We start from the raw sequence: 16,577 nt of genomic DNA, 5'->3' as shown, positions 1-16,577 counted from the left end.
ATCCCCAGGGCTTGAAAAATCTACCCCAAAAGTGCTGTTGCGGAGCGCGTGGCAGGGCAGGCAGCCCCAGGAGCTGCCCAAATTTCCCACCGTTGTGAGCACTTGATGGTGACAGAATCACTTTCTGTTTCTTCTGTTTTAGGTTAGGGTTTTTGCTGGTGGTGGTGACGGTAGTGTTTTATCTTTACTTCTCCGCCCTCTTTCTCAACCTCCTTGAGGAATCATTCCTGTGTTACTTCTGCTGCTTTGCCTCGCCGTTGCCTGGGATGCTGAGCAAGATGGGCCCGTTCCTTAGCAGCTCTCCCTGGAAGGGAGAGGATTTCTTCCTACTCCACGTTTCTTGGCAAAAGCCCTTTGCAGCAGTATTTGCAGAGCCGTCTGCAAGTTTTAGGGATTAGCTCTGCATGCTTTGCCTTGAGTTCACAGTAATTGTCTTTGCAAGTGTGCGGTTGAAAGCTGATTTTAAAACAGCAAATCCATCCCAAGGCGATTGCTTGAGAGAATTCACGCTCCCAGATGTAAAAGAATAAGTAGATTTTTCAAGACCTGGCATCACGCACATCAAAACCATTGACATAAGTAATGTATGGATATATGCACATGACATTAAATGGAATCTGCTGAATTCTGCATTGTAGTGTCTGACTTACTGCATGGGTCTTGCTGAACGTGGTTTCGTTTTGTTTGTTCGCGGCAGAGCTGTGCTTTGGTAAAGCATGCTGTGCTGGCCTGAGAAATAATGGGGCAGGCAGGGAGGCCGAGCCCAGCAATGCCACGCTGAGTTCTGCATTTCCCCCAGGATACTCAGGTGTGGAATGTGTACCCACTTTTTCTGCATTTGCTTCCTGTGATGGGCGTCTGTAAGGGCACTTAAAAATAATGAGAAGTAAGGTTTTGAGGCGCAGCTGTTTTTCTGGGGTAAAACATAGCATGTCCAGGGCAGGCTGGAATTTGAAGGAGACATCTCCAGAAGTACAAGTTGGAGGAAAAGAAAAAAAAAAGGGCTCTGAACTGAGAAGGACCATGCAGTTTGTTGGCGTCCAGGAGAGGAAGCTGAGGTCTTTCCCTGGGAGTGGATGTAGATGAGTCCCCATGTTGCTGCACACCAATGTGGCTTTGTTTTTGTCTCTTTCAGATGGGGAAGGCTTCAGGACTCTTAAAGTGCAAGGAGAGGAGGTTCTTGAGCACAAGCCAAGCAACAAAAGCTTTGCTTTTTGGTACTCTCTGCAAAGAGCACAGAGGTGGTGAAGCCTTTGCATGGTGTCTCCTGCTGTTGCCACGTGTAACCCAGCAGGAGCACACTGCAGAAAATGGACTCTTGCAGCAGCCCAGTGTTTTGGCTGCACCTTTGTTTTTCTCCAAACCATAGCTCATCTGTGCTCTGAGTGTCTGCTGGTGAGCACAGGGCTGAAATCACGATGTTCTGCAGCAGGAAGTGCTTTTTGCTGCCACTTTGTGAAATTTGCTTGCAGAGGGTTTCCAGTAGCATCCCCAGCCCTGCTGATTGCCATCATTGGCAAGCTGCTGGAGCGTAGGCATGGATGCATGTAGAGCAGCCCATCTTAGTCACTTTCTTCTCAACTATTGTCCAGAAAATGTCAGCTGGCGTTAGCTTGGGAAGGTCCTCCCCAGTTCTGTTTTGTCATTTTCCCATCTCTGGGCCCAGTGAGCAGGAAGAGATTCCCACGAAGAGTTTCCTGCTCTCGTACTGGAGCTCTTTAGCATCCAAATGTGACCAGACACCAAGTTGGTGAAGGCCTCCAGGGGGTGGGGGTCAGCCTGGGGCAGCGTGGGCTGAAGCCTAAATTTGCTGCATGGTTTCTTCTGACGTCTCCTAAGCACAGAAAGCACTGCTGGCTGGCGTGAGGGTCCCAGCCTCCACTTCCACCAACCTCCACCAGTCCTGCAGTTGCAGGGGTGCATCTCCATCCCCATCATTGCAACACGATTCTGGAGCCCAAGGGTGTCTCCCTTGCAGCTCTTTGTGACGCTTTGGGTTACTTCTGCGGACCTTTGAGGTGCTGTTTCAAAGCTTTGTGTACGTTACCACCATTGCCCATCTGACACAGTCAGATGGGCAATGAGCAGCAGTTGGTTTAAGTTAATTTTGGCTCATCTCAGCTTCTTGCATGTGGGTCCAGCAGCCAGGGCTGTAAATCTGGGCACGGACAGATCTGTTTGCCTGCCCATGTAGTCAAGGTGGTCGAGCCTCTGCTATCACTTATTTTTTCATTTCCACCCAGTTTTATAGGCTTCAAGGAAAACAGAATGGGAAGAAGCTCAGACGCAGTCACTGAGATGGCATCTGATCCTACATATCACCATTTCCACGGTTTCCCCCACGGCCCAGCCCTTCATCTGATGGTGTTACCTGCTCCTGTCGGGGTGCTTTGGCTGGTAAATGAGGAGGGGAGATCTGCGTGGTGCTGCCTGATTCACCCTGCCTGTCTCTGCCAGAGCCCCAAAGCTTTGCTGATAGCTTTGCTCAGAAACCTTATCTCCTGTCATCAGGATCCATACAAAAGGGACTTTGGACATTCTGTATTAAATAAGCTGCATTATGCAAAAGGCTTCAGAACTGCATTCCCTTCTTGCAGCCAGGATCCCAGGCTTTGGTGAACATCTTGAGTCTGGACAAACAGCAAACCCCTACTGAGAGCTGATCCTTGTTCCGGACCCCTGCTGTAGACACCAGCTGTGCAAAACACAGCACAAACAGGTTTGAAAAGAAGTTTCCATTCTCTGAATGCCAAGGTCTGTGATGTGTCACTGCCTCGGGGTACCTGCTGTGGCTTCCCCGACCCCCAAGTAATGCGGTGTTGGTGCTGCTGGTTTCAGTGTTTGCAGAAATCCAGCCAGGTGTCAGAGTGGCACAACGCATTCCAGCCTAAGGAAGAGAAGCCTGAGCAACGCCGTGCATTTTTTTGAGGAAAGGAAATGTCAGTCTATTCATCCCTGTCCCCCCCTCTGACAGTCCCCTGTGGAGGCAAGCAGAAACTCATGGAATTGTGCAGCAGGTCTGACCTGTCCCCTGCTATGTGCATGCAGCACCAATGAGTCGGTCTCTTCTGGGCTCGTTCTGCTGCCTTTCTGTTGTTTAAATTCATCAAAATTAGGGCAAGCTCTGAGACAGCCTTTTGAAGAAGCTCAGAACCCCAAGCCTCATCCAGCAGACAGAGAGACACCAGCCAGCAGTATTTTGCAAGAACAAATCAGTGGACTTTCACCCCAAATGTGAGGCCAGAACTTTCCGTACAAATTGAGGTTTTAATTGCAATGCAAATGAGCGTGCCTTTTGGCTCTCTTGTGAGTCTCTTGGCCGAAACTCGGCTGGCTGTGCAAAAACAAGGCGGCCAGGTTGCTGTCCTGATGATGATGTTGAACAGAAAAGCAGATATCCTATAGGGGTTTCTTTCCTCTGCCCAGCACTTGCAACATAACCTCACAGAGAGATTTTTAATTTGAATTTTTAACAGATGGAGCATTTTCTGCCCGTTTGGCTTGGGAATGTTGTGGTAAATTCTTGGTGGGAGTAAATGGCTTCCTGGCTGGCCTCAGACACTGCACACCCATGGGTTACCAAAATGAGTTGTTGCAAGGAGGGGTTTGGATGAATGTCTACCACATGCCAATGAGCTGAGCCAGAATGAGAATTGAGAGAGAAGGAAAGCAAAGGGGAAGAATAGACAAATAAGCACTATTTAGTTTCCTGAGCGCCGACACTGGAAGATAAGGATGGAAGGATTCAGGTTCAGGTGGTTCATGAAGAAGATCGTGGCTCCTGTGAATTTGTAAGAGAAGAACTGGAAGTCTCTGTTACAGGCTAAAACAGCCTAAAGAAACTGTGGTTTCCTCATCCCTGGATGTGCTCAAGGCCAGGCTGGATGGGGGCCTGGGGAGCCTCATGCAGTGAGGATGCCCACCACAGGGGATTGAAACTGGGTGGGCTTTAAGGTCCCTTCCAACCCAAGCAATTCTATGGTTCTATAAGATAAACACACCATCGCTATACCAATTCTTGAAAACTCAGTCTCACTATGAATAGCCAATACATCACCTTTGGAAAGAGTTCATGTTCTGCCAGTGCCCCGCCTGTTCCCATGGCATCCTGCCTTGCAGGCTGTTTTCCACCAACAGCAGGGCCAGCACGTTCCATTGGTATCACAGCAAGGAGATAACGTATCAAGAAATCTTACTTCTCCCCACCAGCCAGCCTGAAATTTGCTGAGACTGAGCAAAATACTGGAGGGAACCTTGAAGCCATGACTCAGGTTGCTCACTGAGATATTAACCCTTTGGATTAGGAGTATGATAGAAACAGGATAAAAGTGGAAAACTGCATCTCCTTTGATGTTTGGAAGCTGAGTGGGATGGAAAAAGTATGTGGTCCCATCCTTAAATTCCCCAATTAGTTGTTGGGCGTTTAACCCCACTGCAAGCAAGGGCGAGTGGCTGCTGTCTCAGGGATGTGACAGCTCCCACCACGTTTGGGAAGAACAGACACAGCTCTTTGGATAAAGCAGGCCTTAGAAGAGCATGTTCCTGTATTTGAGCTCGTCCAGTGAAGTCTGTCAATCATTGGGAGCAATCTTCCACAGGGACTGGGGCTCACAGCAGGATCCTGCAGGGGGCTCAGGCAGTGATGAAGCAAACTTGGGAAGCTTGCTCCCAAGTTCCTGGTGCACCATAGGTGATCTATGCAATCCTAAAAAGGTTGCTTTGAAGAGACAGGCACTGTTCATGACTTAAATGCATGGAAAAACTCTGCCTGCTTTTGCAGTAAAAGTTATTGATCTGTTTCCCCTTATCTTGCATGGAGCCTGACTCACAAGGCTATAACAGCAATAATTTTCAAGCTGGACTTTTCATCAGGTTTCAAGCAGGAAGATGTTCCTCCAAGCCCTGGGACATGTGAGAGACCACAGGTACAGGGGCAGAATTGAGTGTACCAAAGCCTCACAGCACCCAGAACACCAAAACCCTTGGAGGCTGTGCTGCAAGGTGAGTTTGCATGAGGTGTTGTTGAGATTCTGTGGTAGTATTTTTCACTTTTTACTATTACTCCAGCTATTTAATCACTTGGAAAAATGAATGTAATTGCCTATTGTGTGGATGTGTTTTGGGATGGCACTGCGATATCAATTACCCGGACAAGTTGTGGTGTTTGATAGGATGCCAGCTCCTAGTTTCTGTAATAAAATGTAAAGCCAAGAAAGGGGAAGGAAGGGAGCCCATAATGCTAGTTTTCTTACCATGAAAAGATTTGTTAGGTGAAATTCAGCAGTGATCACAGCTGCTTTATCTCATTGTGGCAAAAGAAACTTATAGAGAGATCATCTATAGCAGGTTTGGGTGACTGGCTGGTGGTGACATTTCTCACTGCCATGCTTCTGAGACCATAAATTTCCTCTCCAATTGTGTGTCCATCCTCCATGCTGAGACACAGCCATAGGGGCAAAACACTGTCACTCAGGCTGGTGGTTCCCACATTGCATGGGGCCATCTCCAGGAAATTTGGGGCCACCACCAAGAATGGAGATCCCCAAAGACCCTCAGAAATCTGCCCCTTTGGGCAGGTATATGCATCAATCAAGGGCAGAAGCATATAAAGGAACAGGATTTGTGGCCATTTTGTGTACAGATGCACCTAAGTATGTATGAAAATGCCCAAAATTATCTTAAAGGCTTATTTCTGCCTTGCACAGATGCTTCCAAGAAGGGCAAAAGACACATCCTAGATTAAAGTGCGACCTCCCACCCAGCAAGTCTGAAGATCTTGATGAAAATTCAGATGTCAGGGCAGGACAAACAAGATTTTTAACATAGGAGGAAATACTGCATTTTCTCATTGCCTTATTTTCAACATTTCTTCTTGTTAGTCTTTAAAATGAGATGGAGAAACAATGCTCAAAATGGGAGAAGCAAGGAGCTCTGCATAGCAGGAGAAAGGCTGGCATCTCTACAATAGAGTCCTATCTAGGAGTGCTGTCACAAGTACTACTTTTTATATCCTGGAGAGAAATGCATTTGCACGTGCCATGGAGATGTGTTGCCTTGCCTCAAGTTTCCTAAATTAACCATTGTCGTGATGAAAATATTGTGCTCTCTGAGCACAAGCTGCAAAAATGCAGTGAGGCTTCGGGCATTTCCTTTGGCTGCTTGGCGAGTATACAGCCTGGCAAAATATCTGGGGTTTATTTGAAAGACTTGTTCAAGAGAGCATGCCAAGCATCCCTGTTCAGCGAGGGAATGTGCAGCACACAAACCATCACTGGCTCACTGCAGGTGTCCTGTCTGCCATCTCACTGGCTCCTCTCTGCTCACACAGGGCCATGTGCAGACGGAGGAACAGACACCCCTACTCCAGCCTGGAGATTGTCCTCATCACTCTCCTGGTGCTGATGACAGCGGTGACTGTGGCACTCCTCGTCCTCCACTTTGTCACTGGGGAGAGCAGCAATGGCAAGTTGAGCTCTTTTGGTTCAGCTCAAGAGGGTTTGCTGGGAAGGAGGGAGGATGCAGAAGGGAGTGGAGATGCACACTTGTCAGATTTCTTTTTAAAGCAGAAACCAGTGATATCCACACCAGAATGAAACAGCGACATGGTGGTGTCTCGTTTCCAAATCATTCGCAGACTCGAGCCTTTACAAATGCACCCCTTATTTGCACTGGTCAATGATTTCTGCTTGAATCTGAATACCAGCCCCAGTTCTCCCCAGTTCTGCAGTGGTGTGACATTTCATGTGCATGACACGTCCTGTGGCCATGTATTCAGATCCCATCAGTCCATTCCTCCATGAAGCAGTTTGCTTTTTTGGAAAGCTTAAAACAGCAACTAAAAAAAAAAACAGTCAAGCGATGAAGCACTTTACTGAAACCCAGAGAAGGAGAAATCTAAGGAGCAAGTCTGCACTCCTGGGCCATTTCCAGTTGCACAGAGCATGTTGTCTCTGAGCTGTGTGCCTGGACCTGCAATTTAAATTGATGGGATGCACCACAGTGTTTGCAATACCATTACCAACCATTTTATGCCTCCACGCCCACCACCAGGCATGGGGCACTGGGTGGCAGGACCTGCTCAAAGAAACACTTAGATCACTTCTCATATACCCCATTCTTATCCTCTGAAGAGATAAAATATTGGTAGGGGAGGTTTTAATGGTTTAATGGGAATCCTCTTCCTTTATGCTGCCTTAAGCACGAGCAATATCTGTCTGCTGCTCCTGTGGTCAGTCTGTGGCCAATGAGAGCATGTCTTTTCTCCTCTGTTTTACATGACAGCCAAGGAAATGGCATGGTGGGAAGACCAACCCCAGCAGAGCAGGAAGAGCAGATTAAGCACACACAAATATTTTCCCATGGTGTTATCTCAGCCTCCAGTGGTTTGTGGCTGTGGGATTTCCTGAAGCATGGAGAATTTACTTACTTACTTATTAACTCTCAGTGTTTTTTCTCCTGTGACACTGTCCAGACACTTTGAGCATCAGGCAGATCCCTTGTCCATAGGCTTCCTGTCACGGAGTTAACGAGATCAATCTACACCCGTGACAGGGGGTGGTAGGCCCCTGCCCTCCCCTTCCCAGCCCACAAAATGGGAAGGAAGGGAGGAAAACAAAAAAACAGCGGCAACAATCTATGGAGGAAAACTTATTTTACTAATTATGATATCGGAATGCAAGATAACACAATATAATACAATCTGATTGAAATTGAGACTAATAAATCAAATAAAACAGGAGAGAGAGAGAGAGAGAGATTTCCCGATACCGATTCAAACCTGAAAAGCTTGGAATGGCCAGGAAAGCACCCTCCAGCACCCACTGCCAGGCAGTAAGAGACCGCCCCACCCAGAAGGGCCAGATCCCATGACTTCTGTAATGTATAGGGATAGGTGCCTGGAATTGGAGCATTAACACTTTAACTCCCAGTACACTACATGATGTATTGATGCGGAATACTGAGAACCAAACCAAAACAAAAAATATAAAACCATGACACTTCCTAAGCTCCCAGGGATGTTTTGCAGGTTTCAGACACCCTTTACAAGGGCTACATTAACTCTTCTGACCCTAATTCTGCTTGTTCTTGTGGCCGCTAATCTCACAGAATCATAGAACGGCTTGGGTTGGAAGAGACCTCAGGGATCACCAAGTTCCAACCCACTGACATAGGCAGGGTTCCAGCCACCGGATTGAGTACTGGATCAGGCTGCCCAGAGCCCCATCCAACCTGGCCTAAAACACCTCCAGTGATGGGACATCCACAGCCTCTCCGGGCAGCTGTTCCAGCACCTCACCACTCTCTCAGTAAAAAAACTTCTCCCTGACATCTAATCTAAATCTTCCCTCCTTTAGTTTAAAACCATTCCCCCCTGCCCCATCACTACCTACCTGTGGAAAAAGTTGATTTCCCTCTTGTTTGTAATCTCCCTTTAAATACTGGAAGGCCGTAATGAGGTCTCCCTGCAGCCTTCTCTTTTCCAGGCTGAACAAGCCCAGCTCCTTCATCCTGTCTTCATATAAGAGGTGCACTAGCCTTCTGAGCATTTTCATAGCCCTCCTCTGGACTCTCTCCAACAGCTACACATCTTTTCTATGTTGGGGGCCCGAGGCCTGGACAAAATACTCCAGATGAATCCTCAGTGAGCAGAGTATAAAGAGAATCACTTCCCTGCCCCTGCTGTCCCCCCCTCTTCTGATGGAGCCCAGGGTACCATTGGCCTTCTGAGCTGCAAGGGCTCACTGCTGGCTCATAGTCAGTTTGTCATCAACCAGAACTCCTAAGTCCTTCTCCGCAGGGCTACTCTTAAGGAGTTCTTCTGCCAGGCCATATACACATCTGCGATTCCCCCTGAAACTAAATGCAAAATGTTCCACTTCGCTTTGTTGAACCTCATTAGTTTCTCAAGGGCCCACCTTTTGAATTTATTAGGGTCCCTCTGATGGCACTCATTCCTTCCGCTGTAATAACTGCACCACTCAGCTTGGTGTCATTTGCAAACTTGCTGAAGAAACACTCAATCCCATCATCTACATAACATTGATAAAGATGTTAAAGAGTACTGGTCTGAAGACAGCCCCCTGGGGGACACCATTCATTACTGGTCTCAACCTGGATATGGAGCCATTGAACACAACCCTCTGGTTGTGACCTTCCATCTAATTCTTTATCTACTGAATTGTCCACCCTTCAAATCTCTCCAACTTAGAGATGAGGATGTGGTGGGGGATCATGCCAAAGGCCTTGCAGAAGTCCAGATAGATGACATCAGTTGCCCTTCCCTTTGTCTACCGATGTTGTCACTCCATCAAAGAAGGACACCAGATTGACCAGGCACGATCCGCTCTTGGTGAAGCCATGCTGGTTGTCTCAGATCAGCTGCTCATCCCACATGTGCTTTAGCATAGCTTCCAGGAGGATCCATTCCATGATCCTCCCAGGCAGAGGTGAGACTCCTCAGCTGTAGTTCCTCAGGTCTTCCTTTCTCCCCTTCTTAAAAATGGGAGTCATGTTTCCCTTTTTCCAGTCACCAGGGACTTCACCTGACAGGCGCAACTTTTCAAATATGATGGATAGTGGCTTGGCAACTACATTAGCCAGTTCCTTCAGAACTCTGGGATGCGTGTAATCTGTCCCCATAGGCTTGTAAATGTTCAGCCTCATGAGGCCTTCTCGTGTCTGCTCTACCCTAACAGTGGAGGGAATTTTGCTCCCTCATGCCCCACCAAGAGGGGGGCCTGGGGGAGCAGAATAGGAACATAAGGTTCAGGGATATGAGAGACACAAGAAAGAAGCCTGGCTGACAGTGAAGGCTGGAGCAGAGAACTCATTGAGTACCTCAACCTTCTCCATATCTATTGTAGCCAGTTCTCCTTTCTTCCAAAGGAGCTACGCTCTCCTTGGCCTCTCTCTTCTGACTTATGTACCTATAGAATCCCTTCTTCTTGTTTTTACCATCCCTCACCAAGCTCAGTTCCATTTGTGTCTTGGCTTTCCTGATCCCATCTCTGCATGTCTGCACAGCATCCCTATATTATTCCCAGGTGACATATCCTTGCTCTCACTGCTTGTACTTGTTCTTCTTTTCCCTCAGTTTGACCAGCAGATCCTTGCCTAGCCAAGCCAGTTTCCTGCCTCCCCTGGCTGCTTTCTTATTCTGAGGGCTGGGGAATTTATTTATTCCTTAAATAAACTCAAGTTTGTTCTCCCAAAATTCTGGGTCCTCAATCCACTCTTTGCCAAGCCCACATTCCTCAAGTTCATGAACTTGACCAGGGCGTGGTCGCTGCAGCCCAAGATGCCTCCAATCTTAATTCCTTTAATGATCTCCTCTACATCAGTGAGGGCCAGGTCCAGCAATGCTTCACCTCTAGTGGGTTTGTCCAACACCTGAAGTTGTTGTCAGTGGATCCCATGGGACTCTGGATCGCTTGCAGCTCGCTGTGTCATTTCCCCAGTAGATTTCTGACTGGTTGAAATCCACTATCTCCCATTCATTAAAATAAATTCCCTATTTATTCTTATTATAGATTATGATGAATCATCACCAACCCAGAAACCAACTACAACTGGTGGCTCAGGAAACTACTTACTGGGTGTAGGTCGGGCAGACTGCACAGGGCCCGTAGCAGAAATTCCTCTGGTATGTATGGGGAATTGCTCAGAAGTTCAGTTAAATACTGACTTTTCATCATCCCTAGGTGTTGCGGTGGGCTTTTTTTGTTGTTATTGTTTGGTTGGTTGGTTGGTTTTTTTGTTTTGTTTTGTTTTTTCGGTTTTTTGTTTTTTTTCCCCAGAACTTCTGCCTTACAAGCTCTGTGTTAGCAAATGGCTGTCTTCATTAATCATTATGTAAATTGTCGTGTAATCAAAAGGCAAGATAGTTGCATCTCTGAGTTGAAAGATTTCTCTGATCTTCTGGAAAATATGCTTAGAAAAACATATGTGAATGAACACATCCTGTATTTTGTCTGATGGAGCTCTTCCCTTCCAGATGGGCTATGCCAATCCAGACCAGGTGGGTGGTGGACTTCTCACACGCCTCTACAGCCGAGCCTTCATCGTGGCTGAGCCCAATGACTCCAGGAGAGTGGTGTTCGTCAGCATTGACATAGGGATGGTGTCCCAGAGACTGAGGCTGGAGGTGTGTGGCTGGAAGTAATCGGTCTGCAAGGTCTGAGTGGTGGCTGGTGTTAATATTAAGGCTGTAGACACTACAAAATAATAATTAATCTAGCAGCACCATGACTGTTCGCTTGGGGATCTCTTTGCAGCATGATCTCGAGAGATGTCCTATCTCTTCTGAAGAAGAGCTGCTGATTCCTGAGGCTTTTCTCAGCAGAAAAATTATCAAAAAATATATGTGACACTTGGTGCCTGAGTAAATCTGAGTTTCAAGCACCAGAGAGGACGAAAGGAGATCCTCGAGACATGGAGATTCCCTGGATGACTTGGGGTGGGCTGCAAGTTGGACATAGAGGTCTTCACTTTTAGATATATTATTGTTTAATATGTTATTATTTTAAGACTGTTGTCAAGTCAACAACTACAACCTACTTGTTTGGCCACTGGTATAGGAGTATCAGGTGGAAAGTGAGGAGTGAGGAGCCAGTAGAGAGGCTGGGTTTACTGCAGGGTTTGATACACATCCCCACAGCCCTTGAACATGAAAAAGGGGTTTTAGGAGCACTTCTTTTCCCTTAGGTGTTGAAGGAACTGAAGAGCAAGTACGGCGAGCTGTACCGAAGGGACAACGTCATCCTGAGCGGCACCCACACGCACTCAGGGCCTGGTGGTTACTTCCAGTACACACTCTTCTGGATCACTAGCAAAGGGTTGATCAAACCAAACCTCAGTGCTATAGTGAATGGCATTGTAAAGGTAGGGGTCACAGGAACTGTTGACATAAAAGTGCATGAACACAGAAAAGGTAGAGGAGAAGCTTTTGTGACCAGCTCACTGTGATGTTCATGGTATCACCTCAAAAGAATGCTGGGGATGCAGCACCTCTAAATCAAAGTAACCTCTAAATCACAGAACAGTTTTGGGTGGAGGGGGCCTTAGAAATCACCCAGTTCCAACCGCTGCCTTAAAATACACTCAGAAGTGGTTTTCCGCTTGCCAGCGAGATCAGGTCAAAAAACAAAAGACTTTTTTTAGAAAGAGGTGGTTATGGCTGATTTTGAGATGTTATTTATAATTAGCTTCTACTTTTCCAAGATTTTCAGCTATTTAAGAAAAGCAAAGCAAACAAAACCCCCAAAATCCCAAGAAAGTATTAGGATAGGCCGGGGAGGAGTTCTCCAAATAATCTCATATATTGTTCACATTTGTGGTCTAATATTCTTCTGATTTTCAGAGCATTGATATAGCACATCAGAACATGAAGAGAGGAAGGCTTTTTTTAAACAGAGGCATAGTAGAAAACAGTCAGATCAACCGCAGCCCTTACTCATATCTCCAGAATCCAGCATCCGAACGTAGCAGGTAAACTCGCCTCAGAAATGAGAGAGACACTGTGTTGGGAGCCAGTCGTCTTTGCAGCCAGCTTTTCCTGGTCATTTATAGGATGGTTCAAAAATGGAGGCAAGTCCTCAGCAGAATGACACTGTCACCATCCTGGTTGTCTGCAATCTGCATTCCCAAAAAGGAGTTGTACATGCAGGCTTGGAAGTTGTGGTTGTTCCTTCCAAGCATGTGAGGCACTGGCTAAAGACGTGACCTTCTGCATTATTAACTACAACAGAAAAAGAATGTCCTTAGTAGGCACTGTATGTCAGAGAGCATTAAAATGCATGAGGCTGTATCTGAAGAGAGCTTCTCTCTCCGTCACTAAACAAAGCAGTGCCTGAGGTCAGCAATGACCATACTTCTTGCTTTATATTCACAGCTATTTTAGGATGGTCCTGTAAGGTCTCACCATGTCCTGGTAATATCTGTAATATCCTCTTTGTTTTCTTGCACAGCCCAGTGGAGATTTAACAACATGAAGTCTGACTTTGGCCCTGGTGCTAATGTGATTTCTCCACTTTATTGTCCCAGGTACTCAACCAACACAGATAAAGAAATGGTGATGCTGAAGATGGTAGATGAGAATGGACATGATCTAGGACTCATCAGGTACTGGCTAATGAAGTAACACTCTTCTCTCCAATTTCACGTAAACCAGAGAATATCAGGAGTGTGGTTCAGGAGTAGTTCTGTAGTTCCCTGCTTGCACAAGCCTTCCCGCTTTTCAGGAAGATCTACGTGACTTTCCTCTATACCATTCTTCCCAGATGGTCAGTAGAGAGTCTCTGAGGGAAGAACAAGTTATAGTGAGAGTCCTTGAGGGCACAAACCAGGTCAGTGTCTCTCATTTGCTCTGGAACTGCAATGGGCACTTCTCTGGTTATGGCTCCTACACTGTGGCTTGCAGAGGAGCCTGGAAAAGATGACCAGAGTTGGTCTTCCCTGATAGGGGTGCAGAAACCTCCTACCCACTGGGTGTTGGATATTTAAGGCTCATCCAACAGTGTAGAACAGGGGATGAAGATCACACTGCCAGCCCTTAAGGACCATTCAACACCCTATATTTCACTCAAAGCATGCTGTTCCTGGTGCTGGGTGCCTGGTGCCCTTTTTATGACAGCCATCCTATCAGCACATCTTCTTGGCTGCTCGAAGTTCAGAGCTCAAGGCTGGGCCAATGAAGTCAGAGGCAATGAAGCCAATGGTGTGATTTTTCCATTCAGAAACCACAACTGAGTCTGACTACATTAGGAGCATTTTCCTCTGTGATTTTCCCCATACTTGTGTCACAGTCAGTGGGGTGAGGAAAAACCAAGGCTCAACAGTCTTGTCATACGGTCTTGTCCCACCGGTTTGATTATTGTCATGCACAATCATTAAACATGTGGTGTTTGACAACCTCTGCCCAGTGAGAGTTGAGCAATCTGCTGAAAACATAGTTTTATCTGTGGAGGGAGGGCCCTTCCGAGCTGCGGTGAACCTTGGAGCTAATTTGGGGTTCAATTAACTCTCAGTGGCCCTGGTGATTACAGTGCCATCTGCACACTCATGATCTGGCTCTTCGTGAGTCCTTCTGTTCGTGATGGGAGAAGATGTAAATAGCTCTGCCCTTGTTAATCCAGCCCTGGGCACTGGTGGTCTGGCTTTTTATTTCCCCGTAGAAAATCCCCGCAAGTCAATTGCAAATATTTAGGTAGATGCATTCAAATAATGGATTTCCTTACGTGTGTCTTCTCTTCAGCTGGTTTGCTGTGCACCCTGTCAGCATGAACAACACCAACCATCTCGTCAACAGCGACAACATGGGCTATGCATCTCTCCTGTTTGAGCAGGAGAAGAACAAGGGTGCGCTTCCTGGAGAGGTGGGAGCGTTTTCAGATGATTGAAAATAATGGGGAAAAATAGTGCAGCAGGGAGGAGATGGGTGATGCTTACTATGGTCCACAGCGGGCTCCTTTGAATAGTGACATAAATAAAGATATAAGACAGTGGGGTAAATGCAGAAAAAGGAGTCTGAAGATGCATCCCTTGATCTATTGACGACTGGAAACACTGGAAAACTCCAGAAAGGCAAGCATGGGATAGTAGATCCCATACACTGTATACATAGTGTAGGATCAAGCCTCTGGTTTCTTGTTTCCTGTGGTTTCCAGCTGGTTGTGTCTCCTGGTTTTCATATGTCCAGGTGCAAACACAGCTCCTCTAGAAAGTATTATTTCCCTTGACATAGTGCACGGTTATGGATGCAAGTTGGTGCAAGCTTACATGCACACAAGGCTGTATGTGTGGACATGTTTGCAGGATTTGCCATTCAGCTGTATGGTTGGCTGGACAGTTTCATCTAGCAGTCTCACAAATGACTAAAGAGCCGATAACTTATGAAAGTAGCTGGTGTTGACATATGCCATCTCCAGAAGGGGGGAAACAAGAAGATGAGCTGAGAGCTGAGTTCAGCCACACTTGGTGTGCACCCAGCCTTGCTGCTCTTGATGTTACCTCCTGCACCCATACCCACTGGCTCTCACCCTATAAATCTGTCATGGTGAGAGCCTAGCAGAATGAAAACCCAGATGAGATTGCTGCAATGAGCCCTCAGTGTGTAATCAGTAACACACAGAGCTGTGGATGCAGGGCTACATGGAAGGAAGAGGTAAATTGCACGCTTCCAGCCCCAAAACAAAGAATGCAGGCGATGTCTGCAATCATTGCACATCAGTAAAACCCATCTGACAATGTCTCTGTTTCACAGGGCTCTTTTGTTGCTGCCTTTGCATCCTCCAACCTGGGGGATGTGTCTCCCAACACCAAAGGCCCTTTCTGCATAAACACGGGGGAATCGTGTGATAACCCACAGAGCACCTGTCCTGTTGGGGGGGTATGTATGGATTGCTTGATCCAGATAAATTACGACAGAAGAGAAAGCTTGAACTACAACTGCACATACAGCACTGTGTGGTGTTTTCCTACAATTCTGCACGTAAAGAACCCCTTAGGGACTGCTCTGGGCACCCCTTTAATAAACATAACATGTGTTGTCCTCCCTATTTTCTGGCCAGTCAGCCCAGATCCAAATGTGTCACGCTGCAAAGTTGCAGTAGTGCTGTAACCAGATTTCCTACGTTTTAGGTGGCTAACAAGAAGCTATTAATTCCCATGTGAAGAAAATCACTTGCACCTTCACCCGCTTGGCAGCGAAATGCTCTCCATATTAACAGGCCACTATCATTTAAGCACATTTCTTAACAGGCATCAATGTGCATGGCCATGGGACCTGGCACTGACATGTTTGACAGCACAAGAATTATTGCACAAAATATCTACTTGAAAGCAAAGGTGAGTGATGTTTTGCTTTACAAATGTGCCTGAGTGCTCTTATTACAAAAACAAATGTGCATTAGTCTGAGCAAATTTCTTGCACTTGCTCTTTTAGATTTCTAGAAAATCCATGTTAGCATACTTGAAGAAAATTTCCCTATTATTCAGAGAGTGCACACATCTATTTAGATGTGCCATCATAGGCCTTGCAATTTGAAAATGTTTTTCTGAGGTTTTAATCTCTTCCTTGCTGCTGCACAACTGGGGTATTGCTCCCTTACAGTTGCCCCTCCAAGTGCACGCAGCTCAGAGAGATCAGGTGAGAAAACCAGGGTTTGTTTGTTGGAGACTCCTGAAGAGCTCCAGGACACCATCACGTGCCACTTACTGGCATCACTGGAATATGTCAGCGGAATGGAGAAATGACTCTTCTAGATGAAGCTCAGAAGGGCTAGATGCCCGATTTATCCTTCCGCAAGGAATTCTGCCTGTTCCTCAGGTCTCCCACTCCAGCAGGCCCTGCACGGTGTCCTCCTGCTTGGAGTGCTGACTTGTTGTGTCCCCTAGGAGCTGTACACCAGTGCTGCCCAGGAGCTCACTGGGCCGCTGCTCTCCGCTCACCAGTGGGTCAACATGAGCGACGTCCAAGTGCAGCTCAATGCCACGCACACGGTAAGAAGGGTTGAGCTCTCACAGTGAGGTGAGACAGACTGGAGGGAAGTGGCTTTAAAATCTCTCTTGTGTTTTTTTTT

General features: G+C 46.8%; 1 protein-coding gene across 2 annotated transcripts in view; it reads left to right on the top strand.

Moving 5' to 3' along the window:
• The first annotated feature begins 4,873 nt into the window (after nucleotides 1-4,873).
• The window catches only part of LOC100540641 (neutral ceramidase), an 18,394-nt gene continuing 6,690 nt past the window's right edge, over nucleotides 4,874-16,577 (top strand). Inside the window, exons 1-11 of one of the 2 annotated variants that reach the window (XM_010714143.3) lie at nucleotides 4,874-5,001; nucleotides 6,329-6,462; nucleotides 10,530-10,642; nucleotides 10,994-11,143; nucleotides 11,704-11,880; nucleotides 12,359-12,486; nucleotides 13,042-13,119; nucleotides 14,252-14,372; nucleotides 15,260-15,385; nucleotides 15,757-15,843; nucleotides 16,393-16,497. In XM_010714143.3, the coding sequence (XP_010712445.1) occupies nucleotides 6,333-6,462; nucleotides 10,530-10,642; nucleotides 10,994-11,143; nucleotides 11,704-11,880; nucleotides 12,359-12,486; nucleotides 13,042-13,119; nucleotides 14,252-14,372; nucleotides 15,260-15,385; nucleotides 15,757-15,843; nucleotides 16,393-16,497 (1,215 nt within the window). In that variant the 5' untranslated portion in view covers nucleotides 4,874-5,001; nucleotides 6,329-6,332. The remainder of the gene's footprint in view (nucleotides 5,002-6,328; nucleotides 6,463-10,529; nucleotides 10,643-10,993; nucleotides 11,144-11,703; nucleotides 11,881-12,358; nucleotides 12,487-13,041; nucleotides 13,120-14,251; nucleotides 14,373-15,259; nucleotides 15,386-15,756; nucleotides 15,844-16,392; nucleotides 16,498-16,577) is intronic. The other variant, XM_010714144.3, reaches the window with a different exon arrangement.

This window comes from Meleagris gallopavo, chromosome 8 (genome assembly GCF_000146605.3).
Source record: "Meleagris gallopavo isolate NT-WF06-2002-E0010 breed Aviagen turkey brand Nicholas breeding stock chromosome 8, Turkey_5.1, whole genome shotgun sequence".
NCBI lineage: Eukaryota > Metazoa > Chordata > Aves > Galliformes > Phasianidae > Meleagris > Meleagris gallopavo.
The sequence above is the reverse complement of the archived record's forward strand: the minus strand, read 5'-3'. Positions and strand labels throughout refer to the sequence as shown.